This window comes from Gavialis gangeticus, unplaced genomic scaffold (assembly GCF_001723915.1).
Source record: "Gavialis gangeticus isolate Ggan-Ray unplaced genomic scaffold, GavGan_comp1, whole genome shotgun sequence".
NCBI classification, from domain to species: domain Eukaryota; kingdom Metazoa; phylum Chordata; order Crocodylia; family Gavialidae; genus Gavialis; species Gavialis gangeticus.
Window position 1 is genome coordinate 137,997,267 of NW_017729032.1, and position 17,647 is coordinate 138,014,913.

General features: G+C 41.0%; 1 protein-coding gene across 1 annotated transcript in view; it reads right to left on the bottom strand.

Annotated features, from left to right (window-relative positions):
• The window catches only part of COL4A1 (collagen type IV alpha 1 chain), a 175,162-nt gene extending 172,912 nt beyond the window's left edge, over positions 1 to 2,250 (bottom strand). Inside the window, exon 1 of the mRNA XM_019523837.1 lies at positions 2,121 to 2,250. Within this exon, the coding sequence (XP_019379382.1) occupies positions 2,121 to 2,250 (130 nt within the window). The remainder of the gene's footprint in view (positions 1 to 2,120) is intronic.
• Between the last annotated feature and the right edge of the window lie 15,397 nt (positions 2,251 to 17,647).

The window sequence follows — 17,647 nt, forward strand, 5'->3', positions numbered from 1 at the left end:
AAAGCTTGTTCAATGAGCTTTAGTTCAAAGTGCCCCACCACCATTTATCAGCACAGGGGACACTGATGCACGTGAGGCTCAGATGCTTTTAATTAGTGTGGCTCGCTAATTAAAGCACAACCCTCCCACATGCCTCCCAGAGCATGTGTAAAAATAGTACTGTTTTAGCCTGTATCCTTTAGATGAATTGAAATTAGCTGAACAATTCCCCTTCATAAAAGAAAAGCATTATGAGAGAGGATCCCTGGGATAGACAGCCAACTTAAAACTACCAATGTTTGAATATTTTTCTTAATTTGTTAATCCATTACCTTTTTATATAGTTGCCAAACCTTGCTCCTTGGATACCAACCACAAAAAGTAGCAGAGGAAAAAAACCTTGCTACAGGAAATCACAAAGATCAGTTGTTCTATGGTTATTTATATTTCTTTTGGATTTTGGAAACATTTTACTATGTTGAGGCAGAAATAATCATTCTACCAATAAACATTCAAGCAGAGCAACCTACTTGTTTCTATATGTCACCATAGTGCATATATGTATAGAGGGTTAAATCTTGAACTGAGACAGATAGGAAATCTGTAGTTTAGTTCTCCAAGGAGATCAAAGTGGAACATACTCATGAGTCTGCAACTGTGTACCGTCAGGGACAACAGGCGTACTATTAATATATGTTATTGACCATTTTTTCACAAATGCATTTTAAAACATTAGTATAGGCAGGATTAAAAGTGCATTTACATGCTATCCGTTGAGATGAAGTCTAGGGGGAACAATTTGCCCTGCATACAGTCATGTTTCTTAAGAATATGGCTGCACAAATAAATTGATTCGTCAGCTAAAATCAACCCAATTTCTTCTGAGGTGGAGGAAAACAGGATCCACTAAAAACAAACTTTTATTTATTGTTGAATGAAGAGTTTCAGCAAAAACAGGGGTGACCTAGATTCAAATCCTTTCTCCGCCTGAGACGGTTAGATTTAAATCTCTACCTCCCAAGCTAGTGTCCTAACCATAATGTTAGCTGTAGGTATGCAGAGATAGATTGCTCTCAGTGTCTCCTGTTGGAACTACGCTGCCATGTGTGGAACATTGCAACGTCAATTACAGCAAGGAGGAGAATTCAAACGGCAAAACATAAACATTGCACAGAAGCTGTGGTAGCCTGTGTGCACAAAAGCTTAAAACGGGGGATTGGTACATTTTATGCCATAAGGTATGAAAATGGAAGAGGACTAGGTGATAAAATGTTGTGTATCAGTCTCCCTGATATTCTGCGCTGGGCTGAGGAAAACCAGTGGCTGTTATTTTAGGACTTGGCTGAACAGCACAAAGGCTGCATTTCAGTACTAGGACTTGCTTGTATACTGAGTGTGGGAATTCCAGCCTCTTCCTCGATCCCCTCAGGCTCCCATACAAAACCCATTTACTTGGACCTTTTGCAGGGTCAGTAAATTTCAACTCCAGTGCTCAAGATGGCTGGGGAAGAGGAATTTAGGCCAGGCATTCCCTACCACAGTACTCCCAACTGAGAAAGGACTGGAGGTTGAAGGGAAAGAATAGCACTAATCTAATTTCTTTTTTTCAGAATGATCAGTCTGAGAAGTCTATGGGCCAATAAATAATAAACAGAGGAAATGGGATTTTTTTTTGTTTTTTGTTAATATCAACAGATTGACCATTTCCTTTTTTTCTTCCCACATAAAAATGCTGACAATTCATTTTCATTTGTCTGCTTTCCAGCTAACTATGGTTAAATATTAATTATTGCTGTTTGGGGAACTGCTTGAACCAAGGGATTCTTTATAACATTCACTTCTACATCATTAAGTTAAGTTCAGATTTAGTCAGTGACAACTGACAGTTGATTTCACATAATAATGTTTAAAAAAAATAAGCAAGATTGCTTCACTTCCATTCTTTGTGGGTCCAGTGTTCACGTAACTTGAAAGAATTATGCTGTCCCTGCCCTCCCCCACATATCTAACCCTAACTGTAACCCTTTTCCCTGCCACCTTCCCACACCCCCAGAATTGTGGCTAACATCAGTGGGCAATCTCAGAAGTTAAGAATCAAATAGATAAAGAGAATGGACACCCTTCTTTCTTCTGGAGATGACCTCTGTCAATCAAGTTTGATGTACATCGGGGGACATCACTGCTATTTTCAGTAATTACCTGAAAATGACCTGCTATTTTCAGTAATGACCCAATGACCTTGCTAATACAGGATTGTTCTCTAGAACGCATTTCCTAGTGTTATGTCTAGACTAGAAGCAAACATTCACTAGATGGGATAGTATTCTGGACAAATAGGGAACTACATTTTTCAATGCTATCACAGTTTAGTACCTCTCCTGTCTATGAGTTTAAAGCATATAAAGGCACTCTATCCACATCCAATCCTAATTTAACACAAAGAATATACCTGGGAAAGATGGCAAGTAATTAAAAATATTATCAGAAAACTTTCTTATGTAAGGTAAAAGTTAAATCCTTTGCACAGCTTTGATTATTTACAGTTTTGGTCCAGTTTTCAGAATCATAGAATCAATGAGTTGGAAGGGCCCTAGACAGAGCATCTAGTCCGACCCCCTGCCATGGGCAGGAAGGAGCACTGGGGGTGGCAGGGGTCATAAGACCCCAGCCAGGTGCCTATCCAGTCTCCTGTTGAAGATTTCCAGGGAAGGTGACAGCACCACCCCTCTGGGAAGCCTATTCCAGGCTCTGACCACCCTTACAGTGAAGTAGTTCTTCCTAATATCCAACCTAAACCTATCCTCCCTCAGCTTGTGGCCACTGTTCCTAGTGACTCCAAGAGGGTCTCCAACTGATTACTCTTATGTATAAGAAAACCAACTGATTACTCTTATGAATAAGTTCTATGGAATTTAGTGAAAAATAACCTTTTTATGGTTTAAGTTTTTATTGTCCCATCTAATATAATAGAAAAATCTAATCCTCGTCATAGAATTCTACAGATGTTCCCAGAAGTCTATAGACAGAAGAGAGCTCTTCTATAAGAGATCTCTTGTGTTATTACTAATTTGGCCATTTGGGTAAAGAATAGGGGTTTTTTTTAATTATCATAAGATAATTCACAAAAAATTGTATTTTCTGTATAATTAAAGTTGGCCAGAAATTTTCTGATAAAGTATTCTTGAAAAATGTCAGTTTGTTAAGACCAAAATGTTTTGTTCAAAACATCTCTGGTTCATTGAGCTTTTATCAGATTTCTGTGCATCTGATATCCTGGAAACTCCTTGCAGTTGCTCAAGTTAAACTTAGTTTAATATTAAAAAATAAAGAAAGTAACAACAAGGAAAAAAAATCATTCAGCAGTTGGTGGCAGGTCTAAGGACCTTTGCCAAAACCAAAAATGTTGCATGGCTTAACTCGGATTGAAATCAATTTTTTTAATGACATTTCCTACAGATAGAATCCCTGCGGTTTGGTCAATTCTAGCAATAATTCATAAATTGAAATATTTACCGAAAATTTCAGAATATTAGAGAATACCTGCCTCCTGTTTCTCAAACACAGCTCAAGACAATCGGTTGATTTACTAAATATTATGTTGTCTAACACTATTAAAATTAATCAAGAAATGTAAAATAGTACCACTGAATATGCACGCAGACTCATTCCTACAGAATGTAAGATTATTTTAGATGGGCAAGCAAAGAATATTATGGTTGCCATTGGTCTGTTTATCCAGTTGTTTTCAATCTTATTTCCTTTTTGAGAACTCCAGTTTCAGTTATATTTCCAAAGGAGATGTGAAAAATCCTGAATGTCAATAGATTATAGGATCGTGTAGATACTGAGTAGCAACTGTTCTTCACCAACAATTCAGAATTAGACTCTACTTTATAAAATCTACTAGAGAAATATAACTTTCTAATAATTAAAAGCACTTTCATAAATTCATTTGATAGGGCACATACCTTTTGTAATTGAAGTTAACTATTAAATAGTGTTAAATCAAATGCAAACTCATTTACTTAACACAGATGAGGAGTTCAAGTCATAATCTAACCTATGTAGTTCCCAACAGCCTGTATGCAAGCTGTTGTGTTGCAAAATTATTGACTATCATCCTCAGTTTGCTTCATTATCCTACAACCAAAAAGCAATTTGTTCCTTTTCCTATGTGACATGAATTAGAATATTCTACCTCCTATATATGCTTTTAAGTATAATTAGCATTACAAGTGTCTATGCACATGAACTGAGGGGAGAATAAAGGTCAGGTTCCATTTTTTTCATGAAAAAAGACAGCTTATAGCCTTTGAAATTAGTTATTTGAGTCTGAGACTACTTTTCTCCTAGCCCATACAGGATCTGTACAAAGTTTCCTCTATGCCAGGGGTGGGCTAAATGTGGCCCATGGGCCAGATGAGGCCCACCAGGTCATTCTATCTAGCCTGCGGGACCCCTAAATATTCATTTTCTAAATTTTTTATCCACCCCCTGCTGCCTTTCATGCAGCCCTTGATGGCCTGCCAAAACTCAGTAAGTGGCCTTCTGCCTGAAATAATTGCCCGCACCTATGCAATTGTCTATGCAATTGTTGGGAATATAGGTGCAAACTGCTTAAATCCATCTTTCTACTGGCAGCTAGTAGAAGACAAGGTCTTTGTCAAGATTGGCCTCTTGTGTTAAACTTGAGACACTCTGGCCCTGATTTTCTGTAGCACCGCATACATGCAATCTCAGCCGGACTCAAAGTAAATGACGAGTGCACAGGACCACTTGAAATTCTGGCACACAGGGTGTATCTAAACAAGATGCTTTACTGCAGAGCAGACTAATTAGCTCCGCAGTAACACATCACTCTCCACACATCCAATGCTATTAGGCCACAGTAAATGAATTAACTCTACTGTCCAACATAAGTACTATTCTACATCTGAGTAAACATGTGCAGTGAAATGCAGGTGTAGATGGTGATGGGGCTAGCCTCACACTGGAGCACCCTGGTGACCCAGACAAACCCTCTGCAGCACATTGAGCTGGGTTCGAGAAGCCCCTTGCTGGAAGGCTGACTGGGCTGCATCAGAGTTTACTGAATTGCATTAAATGCATGTGTAGATGTGCCCACAGGGTCTCAAGTTGGGCATACCACAATAGTAATTACTGTCAAATGTTTGTACTAATTCCCTAGAGAAATGTCTCACACAAAGATAATCCCAAGCAGCATTCAAAGAGGTTCCCACTTTGTGGTTTATCACAATGGTTACACCACATGAACAAACAGCTACTGTCCTAAGTGTTAATTATTATATTGTTTTGCAACACAAACCTGCCCATAGAGATAACTCACAAGGTTTTGGGATTTTTTTTCATATTCCCTTTTGGAGACAGTGGTTTCTGTGGCTGCTGAGTCATAGAGACTATTCATACAATAGCTACTGTCCAGTTTTAGATGCTATCCTAATGTCACAATGGTCTCACTGCTGCTCCCCTGCCCCCAACCCCAACTAGGGTCTATTGAATGCCAGCTTAAGGTTGTAGACCATAAACATTACTTTGTTCTCAGAGGGTGTAATCTCAATTTTGTCAAGCCTAATCAGTATGTCAGCTAACATTCTTGACCAAAGCCCAGAGCTCTCATCACATACAAGGCCTCACCAATGGTAGGTACTGTACAAACACAGAACAAAAAGACAGTAACTAACCCAGATTATTTACAGTCTAACTACAAAGACTACAGATAGATACAGAAGAAACAGGGAAGCAAAAGGAAACAATGAGAAAATATTGGTTAGTATGATGCATGTCAGGAATAGCACATTATCAGTCCTAATGTCAAGTTTTTGGGGTGTTCTCACAAAGCTCATTTACCTGAGATTTATTTTTTAACCGCACAATATTAATAAATAGCCTAGGAATAAATCTAAAGGAAACATGAGATCCCAACCTATGCCCTGAAATAGTGGGTTTCTCCTAAGCGATCATTCACAGAGACTAAGTATGCTGGATGACAAAGCAGAATCTTTCTGGTGGGCTGCTATAAATTAGTGGAAGGTCAACCTATAGTAATCAGCAGGGATCCTGGTTTTCTCCGATTTAAAAAAAATCTCCAGTTTTCAGATATAAAAAATTAACCCCAGGTAATCAGGGTGTAGTAACCTGTCATCCAAGGGAATGGGACAAACTAACCACAATGATGCTGAATATACATGAAATTCAGTAAAGACAAGAACATCTGTGTTTGAAATCATGTCCGGTGATCCTGGTTTACCTTTGGTCACACACTATGGCTAGATGATCCCAACCTGAGGGAGCTACTAGATACAGAGATTGCAGCAGTGATCATGGAACGTAGCAATTCCAAGAAAATAGCCTAGACACATGGATTCATTTTGTGTTCCAGCATTTGACCCTGAATGACAAATTCTACAGCTCTTATGTTCACGAGGTCCCTTCCAGCCTTAAACGTCTGTGAATCTGTGTGTAAAGGGAACTCCTATTGACCTGCTTAAAGATCATGGGATTTTCTCTTAAAAGCTTTCATGAAACACTCACACAAACTCCTACTTACAAAAGGACAATATACTGGTTTAAAAGATTTATTTTAAGACAATACATTTCTTGCCCATATCCCCATTTGTTCAAATCAGCCAAAAGGTGTTTGTATTTTTAATTAAGTGCTATTTCAAAAATAATTAAAACATTGTTAAATGTTGGTACTACTACTACATACAGTTGGTACCATCTCCTCAGTAATACTCTAACCATGAAACTAAATAAAATACGGAAAGACTTATTAGCAATTAATGCATTCTGGCAGAGGAATTATAAGGTATACTGGTAATAGCAGTAGCAACCTGAACAGTTTAACTTTCTTGTCAAACATTGGCCTTAAAAGGGAAGTAGTGTGTTTAGACTACTTCACTCACCAGCCAAAATCCACTAAAAGAGTAATTTTCATTTTATAAACCTACCCTTTTTCACGCACAGCTCAGAGTACTTCCAAATGGGTTCACCTTATGAACTACTATTGTTACAATAAAAGAACAGTAGTAACATAATACAATGAAATATTTGTTACAGACTAGTTACTCCAAAACCCTGTGCTTCAATTCCTGTAGCATCAGACAGACTACACTGGCAACAGACTCTTTCCTATATAGATAAATTTAAAAAAACATTAACTTTGCATTTAGTTTCCTGATAGAGTCATAGGAACCATCAATAATGCTTGAGACAGATGCGGGTATTTGACCCCCACTTCTCCTCCCCCGAAGGGCACAAGGTGAGATGTAGCTCTCTAAGGTTTGTCTGAAAGGACTGTAGCCTTTAAAAAAGGGCTTAGGATTGGGGTGGGAAATTATTTGGGCTGAAAGCCCACTTAAGGAGTTTTGGTGAGCTGTCACAGGTTGGATGAGCATTAGGCCTGTGCAAAATAGCTAGTATTCACTTTGGATTCACCCGATTTGGGGGGCAGTGATTCAATTCGGTGATTCGAATCACTATCCTGAATCAATTTGGCTGAATCCAATTCGGAGATTTGCCTGCTGCTGAATCAGGCAAATCTCTGAATCACAGAGGGCCCACCCCCTGCCTGCTCTCCCAGCCTTGGCAATGGCTCCCCTGCACACCCCAGCCCCTGGCACTTGGAAGAAAAAAAAAAGGCCACACTCACCGGGTGCTGCCCAGTGGGGGGGCAATCCCTGCTTCCCCCCACTGCCCTGTGCAGCGTGGGGGGCTCTGCCATAACCCCTGGACCCCTTCCCTGCTCTCCCAGCCCCCCTCCATGGCTGCCCCACCCAACCTAGCTCCAGCCCTTTAAGGAAAAAAAAACCCCAAAGAAACTCTGGATTCACTGGGTCCTGCCCAGTGGGGGGCGATCCCTGCTGCTCCCCACTGGGGAGGGGGGGGGCTCTGCACAAGTCCCCAGAAGCCCTGAGGCTTCTGCAGCAGCTGGTGAGACCAGGGTTTTTTTGTTTTTTTCTTAAAAGGCCGAAGCTGGGGTGGGCGGGGCAGCCATGGGGGGGCTAAGGAAGCAGGCAGTGGTTGGGGGAATCATAGCAGAGCCCCCTACACAGCATGGGCCAGTGGGGGGCAGTGGGGATTGCCTGTCCCACCTGGCAGCACCTGGTGAGTGGGGGCTTTTTTTTAAAGCAGGGGGAGCAGGCATGAGTCAGGGGGGCTGGGGAAGCAAGTAGGGGATGGTTCCTGGCAGGGGTCCCCCCATGCTCCCCTCCCCACTCCTCAGCCTCCCTTCCCCTGCCTGCTACTTACCAGCTCCAAGTCCAGATCCAGCTCCCTGCTTCAGTGGGCAGGGGCTGCCCAAATCACCAAAGCTCTCCAAAGCTTTTCCAAATCAATTAGGAGAGCTTCAAATTGATTCAGGCCTTTTAACTGGTCCCCCGATTTGATTTAGATTTGGCCGTCGAATCAGGCCAAATCTCCTCCAAATCAAATCAGCACCTGAACCTTCACACATCCCTAATAAGCATGCCCCCCCACCCCCCTCCCACCCTGCAATAGCTCACCAAAACTCCCTAAGTGGCCCTCCAGCCCAAATAATTGCCCATCCCTGGGTTGGGGAACCTAAGCTTTGTTCACCCCTTCTCCCTGTACCCCCTTCCTCATCTTGAGTCCCCAAAACATAGCTGTGTCAGGCAGGGGCTATGCCCATGTGGGTCCCAAACAGTACACAGGAACACAGTGTGGTAGCCACTTGGACTCAGGGCAAGAGACAGAGTGATGGGAGAAGGTGGCTGGTAACTGATGGCTATCCAGGCCCAGCCAGGACAGTGCCACACTGTGTTCCCCCCTGTTCTCTGCACCCCCTCCCCTACTCCATTTATCCAGTAGCTCAAATATTATCTATGTTATACCTCTATGAATCCAGTCAAAAGTAAAAAATCCACATTTTTCTCAAAACACCTTTTCCTCAAAACTCAAATTTTGAAAACCAAGTTTTAATAATGATTTAGAAGTTAAAATATAACCAGGGTGGAATGAAACTGTCATAGGAAATCTTATTTTAGTGAATAACATTTGCCAGAGGTTAAAGGAAACAAAATTGTCAATTGCCCCTGTTCTTTCATGTTCCTTTGTTGACTAGACAGGAAGCTGGCAAAATCTGACCTTTTCCCCTTGGAAAAAAAAAAAGTAAAATTTTTATTATTCTCTTTGAGCTGGTCATCGTGTTTGGTAAATTAAAACATGTTTCATAATCAAGCAAGGAAATATTTAATAATATTTGGTTTACAAAAAAAACAACATGCTAAATAATTTAAACAAAATTAAGTTTACATATTTTTTACGGAACAAGCCAAAACAACAGTCCATTCAAAAGTGTGACTAAAAATCATTCTTTTCTACAGTAGGTCTGTGATTGGCAGGAAAAGACAAAGTTAGGTAAAATCAATCATTTGTCTGAGCCTGCATTGAACATACAGAGATCAGTGCCAGTGAACACTAGGGCTGTGCAAAATGGCACCGTTCTGTTTCAACTTGTGTTTTGACAGAACAGCGTTTCGGTTCAAATTTTGTTTTGATTCAAAACCACTGTTCTGTTTTGTTTCATCAAAACAGTTTTGCTGTTTCGACGCCGTTTTGAGATTTCGACCATAGGCTGTAATGGGGAAGCTCAAAACAGCCTATAACTTTGTCATTTCTGGCCTGATTTGGATGAAACTTGCAGGAATGGTAGCTTCTTTTGAGATCATGAAGCCTACCAAATGTCAAGGAGATAGGAGCAGGGGCTTCTGGGTTCTGGGGCCCTGCACCACTGGCTGCTGATAGGCAAAACTTGTGACATGGGTGCTTGTGCAACTGACTGTGTCTGTCTTAGGGCACAGGGGGGTGAAAACTGCAGGCCTCCTAGGCCCTGCTTTGGCCATGAAGCCTGCCAGCAGTCAAGGAGATAGGTGCAGGGGGAGTCTGAGTTCTGGGACCCTGTACCTCTAGCTGCTGACAGGCAAAACACAGCTCAGTAACTAACACCAAGGTAGAAAGCAGCCCAGTTCAAACAATGCTGCTTTAATGCAGGTTTTCCATCCCTCCCCCAGAGCACTGGGATTGCAAGAGATCTCAGGGAAGGGTGACAGTCACTGGCCAGCTCCACAGTCAATAATGAGAGCACTCCTTCCCCGCCCCCCACCCCGCCCTTACTTTAGTGTCTGTTTTGCTGCAGGCAAGCCCAGCTTGAGCTTTGAAACTAGAAACATTTTTTATAATTTCAAAAAGTTCACTTGTCTCATTCCATTTTGAGGCTGTTTCAAAGCTCCGTGTTTTGTTTCAATATTGCTGTTTCAAGCTCAAAACAGCATCAAAATGAAACTGCCAGCAAAATTTCACACAGCCCTAGTGAACACACTGATCAAGGTAACAGTATGGACATAAATATTTTTCTATGTCATTCATTTTAAGAAAACAAACACAAAAGTTCTGAAATGTGCAACTATTTTATGCCTTTCTGTTTATAAATAATAAAATAGCCCTATATAGCCTCACGTGCTCCCCATAAATTATTTAGATTTACAAAACATACGTTTTACAGTCAGCTCAGTCCATCTATTAAGTAACAGCTCATAACTAAATACTAGCACCCTAATCCGTTATCTAGGATGACAAGAAACAAAATAGGCCCTGCAATATGTGTATCAGGACTTTTTAAGAGAAAGGGATAACAATTCCAGGGCCCTGATGCAGAAAATACTCTGCCAGCAAGAAGACTATTACCTATTTGTATGGCAGTAAAAGTGAACTTACTGTGTCTGAAACAATTAAGACAAAAAAATCTCTGCCCTGAAGAGATAAATGGTATAATTTTGGAACCAGGACCCTGAAGACCTGAACTCTAAATCTCGTTTAGCCAAGGTGTTTTATCTCTCTGCTCTAGTTTTTCCATTACAGGAGGATGGATACCTACCCCATAGGATATTGTGAGGATTTATCCAGCAAAGAAATAAAGTTTATATAGCGTCTTCTATTTTTTGATTTGCATAGAATGCAAATAGTCTTTACTATATTAAGAAAATATGGGAAACATTTTTATTTCAGGTAAACACATACCAGCTATGTGTCACTCAAAAATATGCACCTCCAGGCTAAGTACAGACAGTCAAAAAGCTCAAGGATGAATTGATTCAATCTTTTCAGGTTTCTCTAAACTGCATAGATTGAACCGATAAGCAAGTGGACAGACATTCACTTTTGATTACTGAAATGCAGCCACATGCCTGCAGTGGCCCAGGCTAGAAGCAAGCGGGGGGGGAAGGGCACTAGAGCATGTCTCCCTGCTCAGCTGGAACAGACACCTTAGGCCAAGGCTAGCCTGTCCACCCTGTGGGGGGGCGGGGGAGGGAGGTTTGTGGGGGAGATACAAAGCTTCTTGGGTTGCTGGGGGACTGAGTTAACTTGAATCTGGAAGGAGTCAGGGACAGAAGTTCAATACACCAATTTAACCCAAAATCAATTAAGTCTGATACTACATCCAGCCAGGTTTATCTTAAACCAGTTTTGGACATTGTGAAATCAGTTTAAGTGCACTGAATTTCTATTCTGCCACTGGTTTAAACCCGTGTCTGATCATTTAAACCAGTTTATGAGTAACTTTTGTCCCTAGCCCAAGCGTGAGCCAGAAGCATCACTACTTTCTTTCAGAAATGTTTTTACCTCCATGTCTCCACTACCCAGGAGAAGCAAGTTTAAAGAAAGTCAGCTGTGATCTTGTTTCAATCCTTTACATTGCAATTTACCATAGGAAAAAAATACTTTATTGTCTAAGGCATGTATCATCTTCATCTCTTAGCACTGACATACACAGATACAGTATGCAACTAGTTATTGTAGGCCAATGGGCCTATAATACCTTTCAAGATCTTTTTTATAGATATTTCCAGTGCCCCCTCCCCAGCCTCTGAGTGCCACTCCAATCCTCTTCGCCAGCCTGATCTGCTGCTATGCTTTATGCTCCCTACCCTGTTTCCCACTCTGCTGCCTACTTCCTACCCAATTTGCCATGCGCGACACACAGAGGCTGCCCATGTCCCCTGCCCCTCCCTCCTCTCACCCCACCCCCATGCCTGAAAGGAAGGATAGAGCTCCACAAATTATCACACTTTAAAGCAATTATTATGGGGCAGATTCTCATTTGACACTAAGTATGAAGGTTAATTCTACTTCCACTGACCTCTACCAATACACTTTTGACATTAGACTAACAGGACCCAGGGCTTATACCAGTCTATCCTGACTGCATTTTACTGCTTCATTATTTCTTTCACTACTATTTTAATTGTTATGGGGGGTTATGCTGTCAGGATGTGTTGACTTGCTCTATATCCTTTTCAGAAGACCACACTGACCAAAGTCAATTGAGATGTGACTGCAAATCTGGACAATGTTGTGTCAGGTGAGAATGTACTGAAACCAGTGCATATTGGTACTGACAACAATGCTTCATAAATATAAGTTTATCAGGAACAAAAAAAAGTCAAATTAAAGTCTGAAACAGTGTCCATCATTCTATAAATATGGTACAATCTTCAATGGTAATACAGAATCTGTGCAAAAATTCCATAAATATTTCTGCTGTGTCTTCAAGAAAAGGCCAGGTAATGCATTCACATCTTAGGCTGATGACAAAATAGTTTTAATTTCACTAGTAACTGAAGAAGGACATTAAACAGATGGTACCACAGTTAAACATTTTTAAATTTGTAAGTCTAGGTAACTTACATGTATGAGTTTAATAACTGATGGCCAAGAAGCTTACTGGCCCATTAATATTGTTTTAAAAGATCTTTGAACACTAAGAATATTCTCTAGAAATATTTCACAGAACTGGAAGGAAAAATAACACTATGCCAATACTTTAAAAGGACAGCTAGGATGACCTGAATAAATTCAAACTATTATCACCTTGACTACATCCCTGCAACATACTGGAACAGCTGATATGGAACTCAGATAAAGAATTAAAATAACGAATGGAATTAATGCCAATTAACAATTTTATGGGTAGTATATCTTACTGAACTTGGTATTTTTGACAAGATTATGTTTTGTTAGTAAAGGTATTGATTTAATAAAGTGTTTGATTTGAAACTGCCAGTTATTTTGATTAAAAACCAAGTATGATACAAAATCAACATCATAGACATACAATGGATTCAAAACTAGCTAACTAATAGGTCTCAAATATAATTGTAAACAAAATAATTGAGTAGGTGTCAGAGGAACTGGTTGTTAGTACCATGCTATTTAGTATCTTTATCAATATCTCAGAAGAAAACATTACTACCAATAAATAATATTTTCAAGTGAAATAATGATTGGAAAGCTGTTAAAAAGGGAAGAGCACAACAACTAAGAACATAAGCTAAATAAAATCACATTATGGGTTTCTATTTGGCCAACTGTAATTAAGAACAAGAAACATATACCGTATTAAAAACTTGAAGGAATGTAGCCTGGGAGACAGTGACTCTGAAAACAACTTGAGGGTCTTGGTGGATAATCAGTTATATACGAGTTAATATAATTTTGGATGCATAAACAAGATGTGGCAAGGTGAGGCTCCCTGACTAGCCACAGTGCTAGTTTCCTCACTTGCCTTTGGGCATGTCACCCACCTGTCTCTCCTGCCATGCCTTGTTCTTAATTAACTAGGATGTTAAATAAGGCATGAGGCTGCCCATTCTTGCCCTGATGCCAGGGGGTGCTATCTGCAGCTCCGTTTCTCCCCTACACTGCAGCCCAAGCCTTGCAGATGGCATCCATGGATGATAATCTCACCAGCCCCACACTGGGCCCCAGAATCCTTCAGTCCGGACCCCTACTGGTTCCTTCCACTTAGGTGGCTTACTCTGCTTTCATTTGGGCTGCCTAGTGCCCTAAAACTATTTCCCCTCTTGAGTGTGTTCCCCCCCACCCGGGACCTTGGGCCACACAGGCCCTAGCCTCCCCTCCAAGACCAGTCGGAACCCCAGGCCCTCAGCTCTGGATGTCCTTCATGATGGGCCCCTGGCCCTTTTGACCATTCTGGTCCTGGCCCCAGCATTGACCAATTGAGGGTACTCTACATCAGGCCTCTGCCACTAGCCCCCTCACCCTCTTGGGTCCACCTTCTTGCCCTTACTAGGGGTTAACCCACCCAGTTGTGGGAGCTGGAGTAACTCAAACCACAACTGGTATTACAGGGTCTCATGGAGACTCTCACTCCTCCCTGGAGCAGCATGTCATTGTGCTCTAATCTAGCTCTTCTTTTCAACCCACACTCCGCCTCCTAATGGTGGAGGACTTAATGGGGTCAGGACTCACCCCTATCTCCCAGACTGAGCTCCCCTACTCGGCCTCTGGCCCAAACTACAGCCTCAGGCACCTTGGCCTACTTCCCTCACATGGAGCCACCCTCTTCACCTGGGGCTCCACGTCTCTGCCCCTTCACTTGGGGCCACAGGGCTTCCCTCCCCAGTGGGCTCAGGTGGCAGTAGCTGTGCCTGGCCCCAACTACCTTTCCTCGGGGTCCTACACCCCACAGGGCTCAGGTGGTCACAGCCATGCCTGGCCCCCAACTACTTCCGGTGTTACTTGACCCACCCAAGGATAAGGGCTAGAGTTAAGGCACCCCTACCCACCTTTCACCATTTTCTGTGGGCTCCCACACCACTGAGAGCCCCACCAGGCCACCCACTCTGGGCAGGGTGCAGTTTTAGGTCATGCCCAGGACCAGGAGCCTCCAAACCATCCCCTACAGCTCTTACACTTACCTCCAGGATATTATGGAGCCTTGCAGCCAGACAATGTTACTGCCTCACCTGCCAACAGCAAACTGCCCTGTTTATATAGGCGGCCAGAGTTCTAAAATAGCCACCGCAATCAAGCACCTGCTGGCTGCTTGAAACAGCTCTTAAAGTGGCAGGCACCAACAGTGCCCTGCCATTCAAAAGAATGTTTAGCAGGAGTCATTTCAGTATTTGGCAACAGTGGTCTACTATTAGAATACTGCACACAGTTCCAGTAAGTACAGTTCAAGGAAGATGTTGAGAAAGGGGAGCCTTTTCAGAGAATGATTACAGGGCTGGAAAACGTATCGAGACTCTTGGAACTCAGTTTATTTAACTTATAAAAGAGAAAGTTAAGGGATTCACCTTCACAGTCCATAGGTAGGTAAACAGATATTTGATATAGTCAATCAAGCAGGCCTAGTTATAAAGAGATCCAATAGCTTGAAGTAGAAACTAGACAAATCCAGAATAAGAAATTAATTTTTTTAACAAGAAGGGTACTCTGGAAGCAACTCCCTTAGGGTTGTTGTGATTCCTTATCACTGGATAGGTTTAAATCATAACCAGATGTTTCCCTCCCCACCGCTGTTCTCCCCGCCAAAAACAACTAAATGTTAGCATTCAAGAACAACTTTTGGATTTGAACTAGGAATTGATTATTGCAACTGCTGTAGCCTGTCCTAATCAAGACAAACTTAATCAGGGGTGGGCAACTTGTTGCCCACAAAATGCATGTAGCTCTTCGGCAATGTAAATATGGATCCTGGAAAAAGAGACATAGTTAAATAAAATCATACCCATTTGTCTGATCGATTATTCTTTTACTTTTTTATTTTCTTCATTTTTCTTATTATTTATTCTAAGACATAATTTAGGCCAGGTATTTTACACTTTTACTGGTACAAGTGATAGGAAACCAGTCTATACCTATACCTATAGCAGAACATAAGTTCAGCATACATAGATTGACTCCAAACATTGCTCATTTCAAAAGCTTTGAGTCCTGGCATTCTGAGCTACGTCCTAGTTTGCAGCTAGAAGGGGTAAGAAGTTTGACCATCTGTGGATTAAATGATCATAAAGGTATCTCTGGCCCTAAAATCTACGGCCAGGTATAAATAGTCATCCATTTCAGAATAAGAGCAGCAATTTTATTTAATGACGTCCTTTCCCAGCTTCTGACAATCTGAAAGTGTGGGAGCAAGTGCTATTGCTTAATCCATCTCTGCAGGAGTTATTTCAGTGGTTCTCAACTGTAGAGGCACAGCACCCTGGGGTGCCATGAGATTTGTTCAGGAGTGTTGCAGCAGCACTGCCACTAAGTGAAACTGCCCCACATACTTTGTGCTGAGTCAGATCAAGAAGTGGCTGTGGCAGAAGACAGCACACCTGCTACAGCCCTTCCTGGATCCACCATATGAAATTGTACTATGCGCCTCTTCCCAGGAGGAGCACACAGGGTCAGCCTAGGAAGAACTGCAGCATGTTTATCAGATAAAACAATGCAGACAGGAGTGTCAGCTCCTGCTGCACCTGCTTCCCAATTTAGCTCCATACAAGAAGCATTGGGCACTTTCATGTGGCTGCAGTAGCAGGACGCCAGTTGAGTTAAGCTGAGGTAGCACAACAGTAGTTCTCAACAGGTGTGCCATTAAATTCAGAAAAGTGTTGGAGGGATGCCTCGAGTCTAAAAAGTTTCAGAACCACTGGGTTACTGTCTTAGAATCATTAGCTTAACAACCATCCTGAGAAATAAAGATTATTATATTTATTTTATAGATGGGAAAATGGAAGAACCAAGAATTAAACTACTTACTCAAGGTCTCAAAGCAAGTCAGTGATATAATCACCATTAGTACAACTGACCCTTAGTTCCATAAGCCTTTAACGCCTTTTAGGTAGATTCCTACTATCAAAAAAGCAAGTCCTTCAGATGGTTCCATTAAATTTGTGTCCCATCTCCCTCTCCATATAAATACATAGGAACTGTATACAATTAACAGAACAGCACATTTCTATACTTGAAGGAAATGTGAAAGAATTGAATAACCACTAAATGGGAAGCACCTTGTATATCAGTGCCAGTTGTAAATTTGTTTAGAAAATCTAGTTTTATCTTAAGGTTTTAAAACATTTTAAGTGCATTAGTGAATAATGTAGCATTTTATCCATTTTTGCTAGAAAAAGCAAAACAAATATGGACAATTTAGCATGTGTATATTTAAAAAGAACAGGAGCTAAAGGGATAGTTATAAAACAAACCACCCACAAACATATCACGAGACTCATTTTCAATGCCAGCACATCTGCAAAAGTCATACAAAAATTAAAAGTTCAGAACATCTCATTCTCATGGCAACAATTTGAATGCACCAGATGTATTCCCAATTTGCTCTCTAAAACAAAACACACTTTTAAATTAGGAATCTATTGATATTTTTAAACTCTGAATTTACCTTATATCAAAAATAAAAGAACAGCTCAACAGTAATATAAAAATATTCTAAATCACTGTATCTGCTCATGAAGAAATGTAATTCATTAACAAAAAGGGCTCCAATCCCACAAAGCACGTGCATAAATTTAAGCATGTAACTAATATAACCAAGAAGCATTGTCAACTCTGACTTTATCATGAGTCATGTAAAATTAGCTATTTTTCTTAACACTTGGTGGATTTCAGAACACCACGTTTCTGTTTTAAAAATAAACCCAGTATATTTTATAAAGGTGTTTAGAGAGTCTCTTAAAAATAGGCGTGATAGCTTGAGAAATCCTGCAAGAGAACCAGGAACTCCCATGCACGAAAGGAGGACATTTTTTATTGAATATTTCATAATACATTCCCATTTTTCACCCATCTTGAAGGGGAAGTATAGCAATTATAATGG